This window comes from Xyrauchen texanus, chromosome 15, assembly GCF_025860055.1.
Source record: "Xyrauchen texanus isolate HMW12.3.18 chromosome 15, RBS_HiC_50CHRs, whole genome shotgun sequence".
NCBI classification, from domain to species: Eukaryota; Metazoa; Chordata; class Actinopteri; order Cypriniformes; family Catostomidae; genus Xyrauchen; species Xyrauchen texanus.
The window spans coordinates 13,287,201-13,306,518 of NC_068290.1; the positions used below are offsets into that span (position 1 = coordinate 13,287,201).

General features: G+C 38.0%; 1 protein-coding gene across 1 annotated transcript in view; it reads right to left on the reverse strand.

Annotated features, from left to right (window-relative positions):
* The window catches only part of LOC127656352 (mitogen-activated protein kinase kinase kinase 5-like), a 36,839-nt gene that overhangs the window by 9,952 nt on the left and 7,569 nt on the right, over positions 1 to 19,318 (reverse strand). The window contains exons 9-18 of the mRNA XM_052144647.1: positions 19,118 to 19,268; positions 18,877 to 18,981; positions 17,084 to 17,133; positions 14,553 to 14,648; positions 9,366 to 9,456; positions 4,172 to 4,305; positions 1,960 to 2,087; positions 706 to 842; positions 498 to 603; positions 230 to 387 (exon numbers count right to left, since the gene is read on the reverse strand). Of these exons, the coding sequence (XP_052000607.1) occupies positions 230 to 387; positions 498 to 603; positions 706 to 842; positions 1,960 to 2,087; positions 4,172 to 4,305; positions 9,366 to 9,456; positions 14,553 to 14,648; positions 17,084 to 17,133; positions 18,877 to 18,981; positions 19,118 to 19,268 (1,156 nt within the window). The remainder of the gene's footprint in view (positions 1 to 229; positions 388 to 497; positions 604 to 705; positions 843 to 1,959; positions 2,088 to 4,171; positions 4,306 to 9,365; positions 9,457 to 14,552; positions 14,649 to 17,083; positions 17,134 to 18,876; positions 18,982 to 19,117; positions 19,269 to 19,318) is intronic.

Genomic DNA, 19,318 nt, shown 5'->3' on the forward strand with positions numbered 1-19,318 from the left:
ATGTAAATAAACTTCACAGTTTATTTAATATAGTTATATAACGATTAGTTGCAAATTACACTCATATAGTTAGATCTGGTAGAGCATGGCACCAGCAACGCTAAGATCATGGGTTCGATTCCCAGGGAACACACAAACTGATAAAAAGATTAGCACTTCCATGCTCGAAGTCGCTTTGGATTAAAGTGTCTTCCAAATGCATAAATAGAAATTTAAAAGCCTGCAGCACCTTAAACATGGCTGCCTGAGGACTCCCCAGCTCATGAAAGGGTGGTTTTCCTGTCGCCATTTCAATGATAGTGCAGCCCAGAGACCAGATATCTGCCGGTTTTCCGTACCCATGCGGACCCTGGTCAATGATCTCTGGAGCCATGTACTGCAGAGTGCCTGGGGTCAAATGAATCACCAGGAGTTTGTAAAGCAAACATGCACAGTGTACATAATGTAATGTGAGAAGTGTGAAAGTACAGAAATAATTACTAGGGGATTGGCCTCACCCGCAAATGTCTCTGTACATGGGTTGATTCCTGCTAGTCTCTTAGACGTACCGAAATCTGATATTTTAAGCACCCCACTGTATGTATTTATCAAAACATTATCACCCTGGTGAGATGAAAAGAAATGGCATATGACACAAAAGAAAATTATGATGCTGATAATCTGATGATGACTAAAACAACTAACGATGCCATGATGTCTTTTTACCTTTATATCTCTATGGGCGATCTGATTATCATGGAGATATTTCAGGCCCTCCAGAATCTGTTTGGTGTAGAAGGCAATGGTTGCTTCATTATCTTTAAGAGGTCCCCACTTTGATCTTAAGAGAGAGGACAAGCTTCCTGTAAGGGGATAAAGACAAGTATTATGAATTATTATACTGTAGTAAGCGGTTATAAACTTACTCATTGTGCGATCAAGTGGCAATAATTAAAATAATTGGATGAATCTCAAGAACTAAATGTATGGGTCACATTTCCTCACAAATCAAAACAGAAAAAAAAAAAGAAAAGAAAATTATATTTTGCATGAAGAAAAACAAGTCTATTTTAAGGACTAATAAGATCTTTTGCATTGTGTCTTTATTTTCATGGCAATTACACACATTTTCCAATAAATTCTCATTACTGTAACCCTCCAATTACAACTGTGTTAAAATTTTTCAACACCAAATAGGACACAAATAATACATTTCCATGTTTTTTTTTTTGTTCATAATGTTGCTTTTACAACTTTTAAAAACATTTTAAAAAGGAACATTTAATTTGAGGCAGGCTGTATTCTCAAACAGTGCTGCCATGTTACTTTTAGATAAAGATTGCAAGTTGATGCTACATTTTTTATACAGTCACATGCCCAGAGCATATACACAAAAATTTGACCGACTCATTGCTCAAATCTTTTTAGGGGTAATGTGAAAAAAAAAAAAAACCTCACTCACTCAATGTAACACCCACACACACACCCACACACACACACACACACACACACACACACACACACACACACACACACACACACACACACACACACACACACACACACACACACACATACATACTATCAATATTATATATATATTTATATTGTATTTCTTTTCCCGCATTCCAGTCAGCTGTCTACAATTGGAGGGAATGTCCTTATTTGTCATAAAAATAACATCACAAAAAATCTTAATGGTTCTAAAAGCAGGCATCATTTTCTTTATGCAGCATTACATTTTCTTTAGTTTTTTGATGTTGTAATGAACTATGACCCAGACATATCTTGACAGTATTTGTGAGACTTCCCTGAACTTGTCTGCAGTGCATTTTCTATATACTCCCAGCTAGAAATCTTCTCCTCTACATAGCACACCCAAACAGACTTTGCAAAATCAATATTTCTCCATTTCGTCAAAAGAGAAAAGCTAAATATCAATAAATAAAGTCAGAAAACAAAGAGCAAAACACGGCACACCTCCAGGGACCTCCTCCATGAAGATCTTAATGAAGCCATCCTCACTAACTGAGCCCAGGTACTGCACAATATTCCTGTGCTTCAGTCTCTTGTGTAGAGCGATTTCCTCATGGAGTGGCTGAGAGTAGCTAACAGAAAGAAGGAGAAAGACAAGAAGTGAACATCATACTGATCTTACGGAGACATCAAAATATATCACAATTAAAAAGGGCTTTGTGATCATATTTGTTTAAAACCTTCAAGCACAAAACGGTTCACACGAATAGGTCTAAACCTATTTTTATCAAAAATAAGAAAGAAACGTTTGCACAATATAAATGTTCAATTGGGGATATCAGTCATTATGTAATTTTTGGTGCTTATCATGAGTAAACCTCAAACTCAAAAATCAATTTTTTGCTGAGCAACAGTAGAAGTGTTCTACAAATCTCCAATCTAAAGAGCATGCACATGAGCGTTGCTAAACTCTTTACAGGTTTACTCTTCAGTGAAACCACACGAACGTTAAGTCCCTTAAAAGACTTTTCAGCAAAACTGTCTTTGGTGACAAAGGCCCGGATATCCTTCCTGAGAAGTTCTTCTTTGTTCTTTCTTCAGAGGTAAAACAAAAGTTTGAATCAACTAAGCAACGACCTGCTTTTAATGAACACACTGGCCACACAGCTGTGGGAGGCGTTTAGAAGAACATTTAAATATGAGGATTCTCAAGACTATATGTAAACCTTAACTAATGTGGCATTAAAATGTGTTAGCAATGGCTTCATGCCTCTTTCTAAGAGCAGAATTCACTCTAGATCAGTAAAAGCTGTTTTAACAACTCAGTGTTGATTTAGAGTAATATATAATCATTTATAATTGATCTATTGTCACACATTATACATACATTTCTGCATATATACAGTGAAAATCTTTTTTTTTTTTTTTTCACATATCCCAGCCATGATACGGCTGCCCTGGATATAGGGTCAAGGGCCCAACAGTGGTGTCTTGGCAGTGTTGGGGCTTGAACCCCCAACCTTCTCGGGGGGGGTTACAATGTGAAGAATTTACATGTTTCCATTGATCATGGTATAAATATTGGGGGACTATATATTACTTGCTTGTTTTGATTATTAGGGGATTACCTCCCTCACCCCCCCTGGAATCTATGCCCCTGCTGATTACACTCCGTTTTTGTAATTTATGATGACACTGATCCTACTGAAAAGATGGGTGTATAAAAGAGTGTTAATGGGCAGAATACAGACTAAAGAATGGTGTAAATGGCTTTCACTGCAGAAGGCACATGATTGAAGCAGCTTATCAAACAACAGAGTGAAAAGGCACTTGAGACTATGAGTAGATCTGATTCCTTTAGTAAAATATATATATATTTTTTTTGCATGAGATGGTCTTGGAAAATGTTGCAACACTCACTAATAACTGCATGCCGGTGTTTTCATGTTGACTGAACAACATAAACAGCATTAGCTGTTGCCCTCAAAGTAGGTGGAGCTTTAGGTCACACCTAATGATGACATGGATTAATGGCAGTAAGGTGGTGTTTAGCAGCTGGTAAGAAGTTTTCCTAAAAGTTTGCCCCGGCGAGCTGTTACGAACCACTGAAACCAACTCAAAAACACCTTTCTGGCCAGATTTTGTTCTAAATGACATCAAACCTGTTCATTCTTCATTTTGTATGAAGTAAAACAGGGCCTTTACAGTTACAGGAAACACAATACGTAAATTGAATGTACAGCGTGTTGCTCTGGATAAATGCGTCTGCCAAATGCATAAATGTAAATGTTAACTTTACACAGCTGTCCCACTTCCAAAATCAGCTAATCAGTTAAAAGCTATGCATTTCTATTTGAGCCCACATAATCGTATTGTTAATTAAAGTTTTTCAAGCCAAATAGAAATCTTAGATTCAACCTGTCACTAAATATTTTTTGGTTGGAGAGACCTAAGTTTTTAAACAGTGTACATCTGCTAACTGTCCCTGTGGGTACAGTTTAAACAAGCATTACACAACTCATTGAACATCATCCATAAAAGGACAACAAACAAGTTCTGGATTTGAACTAAAAGCACATCAACAAAGTAGCTGATAGACAGATAAGAACTTCAAACAACCTTATATCAAATAAAATTAAGGTAAAACTGCACTTAATTATTTTTTTTCTGTGCCTTCCCACAGAAATATTAACGCAATGGAAAAACTTGTTCATACGTGCTGTCCTTCTCTGGGATCTCTTTGACGGCGATGCGCACTTGATTGCTGAGGTCTCGTCCGGCATACACCACTCCATAGGTTCCTTTCCCCAGCACCACCTTGTCTCCATTCTCATTCCTCTCATAAATATACTGTAAGAGTTGGAGAAATATTAACAAAATGAAGTTTTATGACTCAAGGGGCACTTGCTGGGCAAAGAGCAGTAACATGTATATCAAATTTGTTTTCTTTTTGTAATGACATATACAGTACGAGTTAGTGGTAAACCGATTTGGGTATTTCAATGGTTGATGGTGATACAGTATCTAGAGAGCAATACACTTATTAATCACTTTATTAGGAACACCTGTACCCCTACTTATTCATGCGATTCCCTAATTAGCCACCGTGTGGCAGCAGTGCAATGCATAAAATCATGCAGATATGGGTCAGGAGCTTTAGTTAATGTTCACATCAACCATCAGAATGGGAAAAACATTTTGATTTTAGTGATTTTAACTGTGACATAATTGTTGGTCCCAGATGGGCTGGTAACTCACTCTGTACAATTGTAGTGTGCAGAATAGCATCTAAGAATGCACAACACGTCAACCTTGAGGCGTATGGTCTACACCAGCAGAAGACCACGTCGGGTACTTTATTAGGACTATAGTGCTCCTAATAAATTTCTCAGTTAGTGTGTATGTACGTACACACACACACACACACACACACACACACACACACACACACACACACACCGAAACTCGAAAAATTAGAATATCGTGCAAAAGTTCATTAATTTCAGTAATTCAACTTAAAGGTGAAACTAATATATTATATAGACTCATTACAAGCAAAGTAAGATATTTCAAGCCTTTATTCGATATAATTTTGATGATTATGGCTTACAGCTTATGAAAACCCCAAATTCAGAATCTCAGAAAATTAGAATATTACATGAAATCAATAAAAAAAAAAAAAGGATTTTAAATACAGAAATGTCGGCCCTCTGAAAAGTATAATCATGCATATGTACTCAGTACTTGGTTTGGGCCCCTTTTGCATTAATTACTGCCTCAATGCGGCGTGGCATGGATGCTATCAGCCTGTGGCACTGCTGAGGTGTTATGGAAGACCAAGACTCTTCAATAGCGGCCTTCAGCTCTTCTGCATTGTTTGGTCTCATGTCTCTCATCTTTCTCTTAGCAATGCCCCATAGATTCTCTATGGGGTTCAGGTCAGGCGAGTTTGCTGGCCAATCAAGCACAGTAATACCATGGTCATTGAACCAGGTTTTGGTACTTTTGGCAGTGTGGGCAGGTGCCAAGTCCTGCTGGAAAATGAAGTCAGCATCTCCATAAAGCTTGTCTGCTGAAGGAAGCATGAAGTGCTCTAAAATGTCCCGGTAGACGGCTGCGTTGACTCTGGACTTAATAAAGCACAGTGGACCAACACCAGCCGATGACATGGCTCCCCAAACCAACACAGACTGTGGAAACTTCACACTGGACTTCAAGCATCTTGGATTGTGTGCCTCTCCATTCTTCCTCCAGACTCTGGGACCTTGGTTTCCAAATGAGATGCAAAATTTGCTCTCATCAAAAAAGAGGACTTTGGACCACTGAGCAACAGACCAATTCTTTTTTCTTTAGCCCAGGTAAGACGCTTCTGACGTTGTTTGTTGTTCAGGAGCGGCTTGACAAGAGGAATACTGACATTTGAAGCCTCAGTCCACTCCTTGTGAAGCTCCCCACACATTTGAATGGCCTTTTCCTGACAATCCTCTCCAGGCTACGGTCATCCCTGCTGCTTGTGCACCTTTTTCTTCCACACTTTTCCCTTCCACTTAACTTTCTATTAATGTGCTTTGATACAGCACTTTGAGAACATCCAACTTCTTTTGCAATTACCTTTTGAGGCTTTCCCTCCTTGTGGCGGGTGTCAATGATGGTTTTCTGCACAACTGTCAGGTCAGCAGTCTTCCCCATGATTGTGAATTCAACTGAACCAGACTGAGAGACCATTTAAAGGCTCAGGAACCCTTTGCAGGTGTTTAGCTGATTAGTGTGTGACACTTTGAGACTACAATACTGAACCTTTTCACAATATTCTAATTTTCTGAGATTCTGAATTTGGGGTTTTCATAAGCTGTAAGCCATAATCATCAAAATTATATCAAATAAAGGCTTGAAATATCTTACTTTGCTTGTAATGAGTCTATATAATATATTAGTTTCACCTTTTAAGTTGAATTACTGAAATTAATGAACTTTTGCACGATATTCAAATTTTTCGAGTTTCACCTGTATATATATATATATATGTGATTACTCAAAGCTGATGCAGAAATATTTGTTGCACAAAAATAATGTTGTCAGCCAATGGTGAAAATCTTGTTACTGCAAAATATTTCAATTTCCTCTGCCTGGTCGCTATATTGGTCAATCTCTAACGTACGGCAATCATACAAACAGTTGAGCTGACAAGTTAATAGCATTTTAAACTTTTTGCGAGTTCTTTTGTGAATTAGCCTATTCAACATTTTATTGAGCAAATTCATTTTAAGAATTACAAGTTAAAAGGACCATGCGGTCACAGCACAGCCTGGTCAGCATAAGTAGGCAAAGAAGAAAAGACTAAACTCCTTCCTGCCTACCTGCTCATCAACCTAATTAATGAGATCACCTGTGCCTGCTGGTTAAAAATGAAAAAAAAAAAAAAAAGTATTTAATTCCACATGTAACCACTACATTCTGCAAGTATAAACTTGCAGTAAGGAGGTCACATGACAGGATCAGGAACCTGGTCTAAACGTGGAGCCAAGTCAATACTAAAAATAATAAAAGGAAGCAAAGAGCCAGACAAAGGAATTTAGTTATGGTACTGCCAGTCATATGGACCATTGCAAGCATTATTTTTAATGACACACAATGATGAAGGAACCACCATTTATGTAAAATTTATAAATATTTTCCTATTCCAATGATCATAATTTCAATGAAATCTATAACAACATAATACACAATTGCAAAATTAAAACCACAAGAAATTAGTCAACTAATCTATCTTCACCTAATCCAGTGGTGCCCTAACTTTTTACAATGACATACCCCTCCAAACATTCAGAATCCTTTTGCCCTCTTTAATGCATAGATAACATTCAGTATTTAGAAAATATGTATATTTAACACATTTATATTTGTAAAACAACTCCCTTATATTAAAAATGCTATATTTGCACAAGTTTTGTACATGTTATATTAAATCATATACACGGTACATATTGAATAAGCCGATTGAGATGGGAATGCAAGATATGATATAACTGCATAACTTAAAACCTCCCCCTTCATCGAGTCACGGTATGCAAATATAGCGTTCGATTTTGTCCCTGGAATTGCGCATTATTGCAGGTACGGCACTGCGGCCGACTTCGAACACTGCAGCCAAGTATCTGTGCAATTGCGCGGTCAGCTCAAGGTGCTCTTTTATGTCCCATTTGACACCGTTAGCAAGTTTGAGCTCATTTGCAGCAAAATCAGCATGCAGCAATGTAAAAACAGGTCTCTAGCATGCAAGCAAATGTATGTGAAAATTACTGTAAAGTAATATAGTTTATAAAATAAAGTGAATGTCTAATATTATTTGGCCACTCCGGATGTCTGACACCTGTCATCAAAGCTTATGAACTTATACCATCAGAATCAAAACTCCCTATACATCTAACCTTAAAATACAAATTACGTTTTAAACTGCCAAACAAACCCTGAGGCAAACTAAAATCGTGGATGACTGACATGTGCGAATCTGGAAAAACAGTGAAGTATCAATTTTACTTGCAGGGTCTTAGCAAGGTAATCTGTTCCCCCGGAGTGTATTTTGTTCTGGGCCCAATTCCTATTAAAAAAATACAGTTTAGAAATTGTTATGGGCCCCCTGGACCTTTGGGCCCCTAGAATCTTTACCACCTTTCACCCCACTAGCTACGTCCCTGCTTGCTATCACTAAACTACGTCACCTAGCAGTGTGCTGGGCAGGCAAAAAAAAAAAAAAAAAAGAGCCTTGTGTGACGCACAACGCACGAGTAGATATTTTGTTAAACCGCAAAAAAAATAAAATAGGTTATTTCATAGCATATTTATCTGACCTTTATGACAACCATTATGGTGGTTCTACACTAGAGGGCACACAAAAGTGAGAAATACATGAACTGGGTTTGAATGTTATTATAGACGGAGATGAAATTTAAAGTAAATCTCAGAATTGTATTCAGTACCCCCATTGTCACCTCACGTACTTCCAGGGGTACGCGTACCCCAGTTTGGGAAACACTGACCTAATCTAATCTAAACTATTGTGACTGATATTCAAGGGGTTTTGATGATTTAAAAGAGCCTGAAAACTTTCCAGGTGATGTTTGATCTGTAATTTGAATTTATGCATTAAAAGGTATATTCCGGGTTTAATACAAGTTAAGCTCAATTGACAGCATTTGTGGCATAATGATTACCACAAAAAAATATTTTGACTCCTCCCTCCTTTCCTATAAAAAAAAAAAAAAGGAAAAATCTATGTTTCAGTGAGGCGCAAGAAGTAAATGGGGCCAAATTTTGGATGGCTTAAAAAGGCAGAAATATGAAGCTTATTATTTAATAAAAGCACTTACATTAATTCTGTTAAAACTCATGTATTATTTGAGCTGTAAAGTTGTTTAAATCATTGTTTTGGGGTTTGCTGACATTGCATCATCATCATGGCAACGAAGTTGTAAAATTGGCTATAACTTCATACAATAAAGGTTAGTAAGTGATTTTATCACACTACAATCATGTTAACACACATATTGTTTTTTTCCTGTGGCTATACTTTTGAAATAGTGATTATTTTAACGTTTATGGATTGGCCCCATTCAGTTCCTCTGGAACTTAGATTTTAGCCTTTTTTTTAAAGAAAATGTATTTTTGTGGCAACAACATTATGCCACAAATGCGATCCATAAAGCTTAACATGTATTGAACCCAGAATATTCCTTTAAATAATTTTCAGGGGAATGGCACACTTATTGTTGTCCCTAAATATCAGCCATGGGATGGTGTAAACTAAAGTATTGTAACAGCAAAGATATTATACACCTAACCTTTAAATTAATTGGTTACGAGCCTGTAGAAACAGTGAGGAGTTAAATGAGCATCATGTTGATTTGTCTCACCTCTATAACTGCTTCCCCTCCCCTGAGAGGACTGGAATCTTCCTCTGGAGTTTCTGTTCGGTTCAACAGTGAGTTCACCAAATCACAGAACCTGAAAAGTAACACAAATAATAGGGTTAGGGTTTCTGTGTGACTCATGATATTTGTTAAACATTTCCTTATTTGATTTATCACTATCCATATGCTTAGACTTTTACCATTGCACAATAGCTAATGCTTAAATTTACTGGAACAATAACAAGTTAGTAAGATTAGGTCAAATGTGACTTCCTGAACATGCTGAACTTGAAACAAAAGAAGGAGAAGTAATCAGACATGCATTTCAAAGGCTCAGTGCCTAGAGCCAACTTGGGGGCCGCTGTCTAGGTCCGGACACAGGCATGGCTCCATCTGGACCCAAAGACATTGTGAAAAATGTTGCTCTATTTTATCGTTTCTACAATTTCTAATTGCACAACACATAACAGTTCAGCTAAGCCAGGTTTGTCACAGTACAAGTTAACATGGGCCACCGTTCCGGAGCGCATTTATCACCTTTTTCTCTTTCTGAATTTAGATTTATTAATCAGCATATTATGAGCCTTTCATATTAAACAGATCTTTGTTATAATTTTTTGAAAATTAATCAGATGTAATAATTTCTGGCATGACGGCAAGGAAAGACAAATGAAAACTTATTATTTAACAGTCAGCCCATTTAATTATAGCAAATGTTATTTTTAAAGCTGCTCTGTTGTGATGTAAATTGTTTAATATTAATACATTTTCACTTTAGGTAAAATATAAAAATGGGCCATTCAGACTTTTACATATTCTACCATTTCAGTCAGTGGACACCCCTGAACCCCCATACATATTTTCTCAGTCAAAAGGCCATGTCCCATACATAGGAATCTGAATAATAAAAAAAAAAAGTCTCACACACACACACACACACACACACACACACACACAAACACACCCACAAGGGCCTGTTGCTAGGGAGGGTAGAGTCAGTTGTGAGTGGATGCCACGGAGGATAGCGTGAAGACTCCACTATGTCTATGCGGTAACGCGCTCAACAAGCAAAGTGATAAGATGCGCAGATTGACGTCTCGGACATGGAGGCAACTGAGATTCGTACTCCGCCACCCAGACGGAGGCGAGTCACTACGCCACCACAAGGACATGGAACTATGTTGGATATGTTTGTCTCTGATATGGCATACTATGCTATTTACCATATAGCTGCAGTTAAACCTTACAGAGTACAAAATTCTATGTGACTACCAGTAATTTAACACAATTAACAAACTCTTGGTAGTTTTACACAATTAGCATTAACCTTCAGCAACAAAAAAAAAAAACCTTTGCATCACCTCGGACTCTGCCCCCACCCCAACATTCAAAAAGATTTGCATGAGAATACACCTAGTGACATCTAAACCCAAGAAAATAAGAAAACTGCACTCAATTCCATACAGTAATCACAACAGCTTGAGCAGAAATTTGACCCAATTAGCAACACGTCCATCAAAGGCTTTCAACCTGACATGTTGCGGTGCACATAATGCACATGTTCTTGCATCAGATACAGGGCCAAATTAAAGGCATGTATTGTCAAATGGGCAGCGAGATGACAAATGTCTCATTCCAGAAAACCTCCAGAGACCAGTAATACAATTATTTTAATTTATACTATTTTTTAATATAATTGGATTATAATCGCATTATAATATGCATTATATTATAATGGCCAAGCAAGGCCACAGATGGTGAAAGGTTATACATAGCATGCAGATGTATATAATATAAGTGTATATTTTTATATTTACAGGCCATGAAAAATTATTGCAATTTAATTTCATTGATTCGCTTATCAGTGCCAAGAGGGAGGGTATACATTCGTCTTTTGATATGCATTAATGCTGTAAAGACAGTGGCACATGATATGAACCAAATCATCTCTCGTTGAGAAGCACAATTCAAATTAAATCTCAAAATCAACATTAACAGTTTTTCTCTGTGTTTGTTCACATTTAAGATTGTAATATCGTGAGGGACAGATGCCAAAAGGTTTCTGATCCCCCTGCATCAAGCAATGACAATGGATTGGCCATGTGGGAAATGGGTGCGAAGACAATCTCACAGCACAACACCATCAAAAATAGCTATATGGCCTCCCGGTTTAGCACCGGAACCAAATTGTGTAACACCAATTGTTCTAGAACTGGTTCCACCCATCTCCCAGACATGAACATACAGAGCACACAGTTTCATCACTACACTTATATGACATCTTGACCTGGTACAGAGACAAAAATAGCCAGGCTCAACCACTACACATCATGGATCAAAATAATGGCCTAGATTCCAAAAGTACTAATCCATTGAAGATCTGGCCTGCCTCTCACATACACATAGTCTCTCCCATATAAGTTTCCATAAAACAGTTATAATTCTGGCACACACGATATGCACCATTTACAAATTTCTGACAACTTATTTGAAACACTAATGTACATGGGACATGTGCATGTGTACGGTTACACATCAATGATTTAATTACTAATTGCAAGCAAATTTGCCACCTAAATAAAAAAAAAAAAAATTCCACCTACATATAAATCGAACCAATTGATTGTTGTTGGTATGGTTGCAAAGCAGAGGGCCCCTGGTTATCAACACATCGCTAATAACAATGCAAGCGTAATAAGATGCGAATGATATGAAGTGCAGACTCTTCTATCGATCCACTACACACTTTGAAAATATACATGTATCATTGATTGTGACTTAGCCAGCAAATCACAGGCATTAGCACTGTGATTATTATAGATGTCTATAACTGTGATTCTACGATCAAAGAATTATTATTGTTACTATGCTAAATGATGTATACCACTGGTGAAAATACAAGTTATACTGACTTTGTATATTTCCTTCAATTTATTCAGAACAAGCATATCTAAATTCCACAACCACACATGGTAGTGAAAAATCAGATAAATCAATTAGACCCCCATTCATTTTCAAAGACGCACTTGAGACCTGGAGTACCACTCGCACTTGTTGACATGACTCCATTATTTGTCTTTTCATTGTGCATTGCTGAATTACACAACCTTTTCTCATATCATTATAACATTAAGTTCTTTACATGGTCATTTAAGTTTCATCTTTACATGGTCATTTAAGATGCTGTTCAGGTGTTTCACACACAGTGATGCATCACCAGTGAGAACTCCTTCACCTATTGGGGTCTTCCCAGAAGACCACCACTGGAGGTGGCATAGAATTCTTTCTAAAAGTCAGATCATCATCAAAGGGAAGCGCAACCAGAAGCAGGTGTTTCTCCATGATGGAACGACACATCCACTGAACAAGCCACAAAGGCCTTGATGGACTCGATGAATTGAACACATGTTAAGCTCAACCAGACCCAAACCCGATTATCCACCTGCCGGACCCAAGCTACATATACCAGTAGAGCCTAGGTGTTCTGCAGATGCATACGAAGCTCTCTGAACAGCTGCCCCCATTGGGAAGACCGTAATGTCAAAATGGACCTGGCAACGTGAATGCCTAATAGTGACCATGCAGAATCTATTATGAGTTGCCCGCTTGGCCAGAGAGTGTACTGCAAGGTGGGGTGCCAAGGTGTTTGCATCAAAAAGGACAAAACTCCCCAGGTAGACAAAGAGCAAATGTATGATCTCTGAGAAAATCAACATATGAACTTTCTCACAATTAGCATCTCTTCCTGAGACACCACACCACACAGGGCGAAATTGCAAATTCACTCCTCATTGTTGCTCTTCCACATCTGTCCCATTCTCTTCCCCCTCCTCCTTCGTTCCCCTTCAGCTCAGAATTACCTCAAACTCACCTAAGATCTGTATGTTACAAAATATCATATCTGATGTATACAAATAATGCAACTGCATGTGTGGAATCATTTAAAAGGTCTCAGTTCATTTAAATGAAGCACAGCATGAAGCACATCAACTGGGATCTTAAGCTTTCTAATTCATTAATTGATTTGGCTTTACATAAGTGTAATAGACTGTTAAGGCTAAAGAAAGTACTATCTGGCACAATGTAATATTGATCGACCAGTCCAGATAGCACTAGTCATTACCCCTGTTTAATGCTTATTCTAGTCAAGTGTAATAGGAATCTATAGAACTAAACAAAACTACTATTATTTGGGAAATGGTATTTTGGTTGGCCTTATCCAACAAGTATTAGTTGTTTACCTCTGTCTAGAGATAATATTACATTAATCAAATGTATACAGATCTATAGAAACAAAGGAAAACTACAAATTAGAAATAGATAAGCTGCGGTAGTAATCATTCTTTTTAGTATTAGTCACTTACCCTCTGGCTAAAAATTAAATTGACAAGTTTGTGACCATGGGATCCATGTACACGGCCCGCATGAGACCCTAAGTGACAGGATTGCAATTGAATGAGTGCAATTTAAAAGTATAGAATTAACTAGAATAATCAAGTATCTAAATCTAGAAGATCTCAATTGATGATCAATAATAACTGGAATTTCAAACAAAATTCGAGGTCTAATATAATTGGAGTAAGAAAAATTATAAATTTATCAGAGTCTGATTTGGTCTTAATTAAAACAAACTAGTTTAAGATGCCAAAACCACTCGTGGGGCAGAAAAGACAAAACGCGTAGTTCCCTTCACCCCTTCACTGGATTTTGCCATTGGGCCAGCGAGGTGGCGTTTTTACACTTCTATGAAACACAAAAGGAGATTTCATGTAGAATGTTAGCCTCAGTCACCATTCACTTTCATTGAATGGAAAAAGATGCAATGTGACTGAGATGACTGAGAACAACATACTGCCAAACATCTCTTTTTTGTGTGTTTCACAGAAGACAGTAAGTCACATGGGTTTTTAACATAAAGAGGTTGAGTATGTGATAACAGAATTATAATGTTTGGGTGAAATATCCCTTTAAGAATAATGTGCTATTTTTAAAACTCTGAAAATGCTCTAGGCACCATCCAATAAGCCTTTGAAATGCATGCCTGATTACTTTTCCTTCTTTTGTATCAAGTTCTGCATGTAGGCCAAGTAAACCTCTAGTAAACGTTCTGCCGAAAACACGTGATTCAGCTCCTCGCCTATGTTGTCCTTGGCAGCGTGTCTGAGCAATCTGTATGTGGGTGGAGCTCACCCTTTACAGTGAAGATCGCTGGGAAAGTACAACTGGAAGTCATCAGAATTGTACAGGACATACAGGAAGCAGCTACGTTCATCAAACTTTGAGATGCTGCAAGAGTGGAATTAAAGGGGACAGAAGATAAACAGTTACTAATCAGGACACTGCTAAAAAAAGAAAATATCACAGAAAAATTGGCCAAGGTTAAACTCATCTCTCTCTACACACACACACACACACGAAAAAAAAAAGTATTTGATCCCCTGCTGATTTTGTATGTTTGCCCACTGACAAAGAGATAATCAGTCTATAATTTTAATTGTAGATTAATTTGAACAGTGCGAGACAGAATAACAACAACAAAAATCCAGAAAAACACGTCACAAATTTTATAAATTGAATTGCATTTTAATGAGGGAAATAAGTATTCAACCCCCTCTCAATCAGAGATTTCTGGCTCCCAGGTGTCTTTTATACAGGTAACGAGCTGAGAATAGGAGCACACTCTTAAAGGGAGTGCTCCTAATCTCAGCTTGTTACCTGTATAAAAGACACCTGTTCACAGAAGCAATCAATCAGATTCCAAACTCTCCACCATGGCCAAGACCAAGGATGTCAGGGACAAGATTGCAGATCTACACAAGGCTGGAATGGGCTACAAGACCATTGCCAAGCAGCTTGGTGAGAAGGTGACAACAGTTGGTGCCATTATTTGCAAATGGAAGAAACACAAAAGAACGGTCAATCTCCCTCGGTCTGGGGCTCCATGCAAGATCTCACCACGTGGAGTTGCAATGATCATGAAAACGGTGAGGAATCAGCCCAGAACTACACGGGTGGATCTGGTCAATGATCACAAAGCAGCTGGGACCATAGTCACCAAGAAAACAATTGGTAACACACTACGCCGTGAAGGACTGAAATCCTGCAGCACCCGTAAGGTCCCCCTGCTCAAGAAAGCACATGTACAGGCCCATCTGAAGTTTGCCAATGAACATCTGAATGATTCAGAGGAGAAGTGGGTGAAAGTGTTGTGGTCGGAGGAGACCAAAATCAAGCTCTTTGGCATCAACTCAACTCGCCGTGTTTGGAGGAGGAGGAATGCTGCCTATGACCCCAAGAACACCATCCCCACCATCAAACATGGAGGTGGAAGCATTATGCTTTGGGGGTGTTTTTCTGCTAAGGGGACAGGACAAATTTACTGCATCAAAGGGACCATGGACAGGGCCATGTACCGTCAAATCTTGGGTGAGAACCTCTTTCCCTCAGCCAGGGCATTGAAAATGGGTCGTGGATGGGTATTCCAGCATGACAATGACCCAAAACACACGGCTAAGGCAACAAAGGAGTGGCTCAAGAAGAAAGCACATTAAGGTTCTGGAGTGGCCTAGCCAGTCTCCAGACCTTAATCCCATAGAAAATCTGTGGAGGGAGCTGAAGGAGAAGATCTGCAAAGAGGAGTAGGACAAAATCCCTTCTGAGATGTGTGCAAACCTGGTGGCCAACTACAAGATACGTCTGACCTCTGTGATTGCCAACAAGGGTTTTGCCACCAAGTAATAAGTCATGTTTTGCAGAGGGGTCGAATACTTATTTCCCTCATTAAAATGCAATTCAATTGATAAAATTTGACACGTTTTTCTGGATTTTTTTGTTGTTATTCTGTCTCTCACTGTTCAAATTAACCTACCATTAAAATTATAAACTGATCATTTGTTTGTCCGTAGGCAAACATACAAAATCACCAGGGGACCAAATACTTTTTTCCCCTCACTGTATGTATGTGTGTGTGTATATGTGTATATATATATATTATACACACACACACTTATATATATAGGGTGGACACATCGTTCCTTTGTTTTTACAAATTGAGGGATGTCGAAATCTTATTGTGGTAATCGACAGCATGTTACATAGTTTATAATGCATAAGATGTATGTAATCAAATATTTCAAAGTAAAAAGTCAAATTCAAGCAAAAGGTCATGGAATCAGCTTAGATGCCTCTAAGTGGAAAGATTAGGTAATATTAAAGTACTACAGGTTCCGCTATGAGACACTTCATTATGTTTAGATTTATATAAATAAGGTCCTTCTGTGTGGAAACATTAAGCAATCTTACAGGAACACATGCCCTGCTATGAGAAAATTTATTTACAACTGAAACACATTATTTTTTATCTTTCTTTTACTCTGATGTTAAATATTAAAATCCAGAACGCAGTAGACCATTTGTATAGAAACATGAACTCTAAACAAGTTGTCCACTGCTTTAAGGGCTGAAAACAGGAACCAAATGAGGTATAAAAGTACAAAGAGACATTGACCTATAGCTTAAAAGGCTGGAAAGGAGATAACGGTTGGCCAAGCAAAAGGTGATGACATTTCTAAAAAGCATGATTCATAGTAAATCTGTGGCCTCTGGCCAAAACAGAGCGGCCACAGTGTGGCCAAAAACTGCTACATTAAATCTAAACCTTGTTTCTCCCTCCATGGAAAAAGAAAAAAATAGTGCAGATGACAGTATTCCCAAAAGCATACCTTACTCCTCGAATCGTGGATGCTGGGAAAGTCCATTCATGCAGACCTTTCTGGGAAAGCCAAATAAAGGCACATTACACTCCCACAGACATGCACACAATGTAGAATTTTATTGCTTAAAGGGATAGTTCACCAAAAATGTTTAATTCTGTAAAATTTTACTGACTCATTCCAGACTTGGGATAGGCATTTTGGTCATTTTGTCCAATTACTGTTGGGTACTTGAGTACTCAAGGGGCAATTACATGTTCATAACTGTAAATAAAATAATTACATGTCTGACAAACGTCTATGGCTGCTGCATTGCGTCTTGTTGTTCCAGTACATCAACTAATTATTATTATAGGCTGTTATAAAACAGTACGTTACAAAAAGTACAGATTGCAGAAGATTGCATAATCAAAATATAATGCATCATATTTTGTCTTGATGTGAAGATTTGCTGCCCAACTCTGAAAGAATGTGCACAATGCGCATCTGTCTGTTCTTTCTTCAGGTTACAGTAAACAGTATATTTTTAAATAACAGGAGATGCCATAACCATTGCGTTTTAATACGCATGTTAAGTTGAAGTTCAGTTTTGAATATGCTGAATTGTGTTCCATTTACCTGCGCTCTGTCTAGCTGTTTGAAACACTCGCCTGCTGTACACTGCCACGCTCGCCTGGTGTGTATGTGAGTGTGTGTGTCCAAAAGTTCGCTCTTGTGAGGAAAGCTGCAATGCTCTATATTGTTGTTGCTGTGATTCATGAAGCATTCCATTTATTCCATTTAACTCGGAGAGTCTGAATATCCACCTTTCAACCGAGGAAAGTGCAACAGAATGACACTTTATTTCGGATATCTAACTTGGAAACTCGAGAGAAAAATCTTCTTTCATTTCGTCGAGATGCAGGTGTGTTACATCACACAGTGCAGGGAGGTTTAGTCAGTGACATTCATTCACTTTTATTAAATAATATCCATTAACGAGTCAAAGTTCTTACATTAAATGATAATAAAGCATGTTTAGCAAACGTTTTACAGAGACAGGTTTTCAAAACATGGTTAATTACACACTCTTTGTTTTGATTATTATAACGATAGCATTGCAGCATCGTATCAGTTTGTTTGCCATGAGAAGTCTCTGATAATCAATGTACCCCTCCAAGTCACAATGTAATTAAAATAAGCTCCCTCTTTGACATGTTTGTGTTTAGTTGTCAGGTAATTGTCACTGGATTTCAAATTAAGTGAAGTCACATCATGCGTGATCACTATCGATCATCGTTTTCATGTTGATCATTGTTCGATCAGTGTTGCCGCATCCGAGTACCAGAGTCCTCGAGTACTCGTCCCATCCCTATTCCAGACCCATATGACTTTCTTAATTGCATGGAAAACAAGAACCTAGCAGAATGTCCAAACTGCTCTTTTCTATGTAATGAAATTGAATGGTGACCGCTGCTTCCATTGTATGAAAAAAAAGAGCAGCTTGGGCATTCTGCTTTACTTTTCCTTTTATATTTAAAAATACAAAGAAAGTCATATGGGTTTGGAAAGACATGAGGGTGAGTAAATGATGACAAAATATACATTTTCAGGCAAACTATCCATTTAAATGGATAAAGGAACACACATACTGTCCTCCATTATGTTTAAATGATGACTATCACATAAATAATTGAATAACATGGAAACTGCTGCGTTACAACACAATCAAACAACAGACTGCACAATTGGTCCTGAAATAAGTGTATGTATGTATGTGTGTGTATACAGGACACAGAATAGTGCAGAGTCAAGGTGTTTACCTCAGGTGGAGTAATATGTCTCAGCTGCACCGTATGACTGTCATCTTCCTCACTCACACTTATTATACTGGGTTGGAACACTTTAGAGGGCTCCAAAATTAGTACCTATAAACATATATTTTTTGGGTCTGTTTATGTTCTTTTCTTTGCCTTAATTGTTGTTGAAACTAAGTGAAAGGTACTGTTTTTCTACTGCAGTTTGGTAAATCAGGGCATTGAGGAAGACAGGAAAAGGTCTTACTGGGCAGCGCGCTGTGGAAACGGTGGGCTTGCATGCCTGGACCATCAATTCCATCCAGAAGTCGACAGTTGCCTGTTTTGGAGAATTTCCATCCCGCTGTTTGGCAAACTGCTTGTACAGTATATATGTCTCCATAATGGATGCAATATACCTGTCATGAAGAAGAAATCACATCTCAGTGAATAACAATTGAATTAGAGC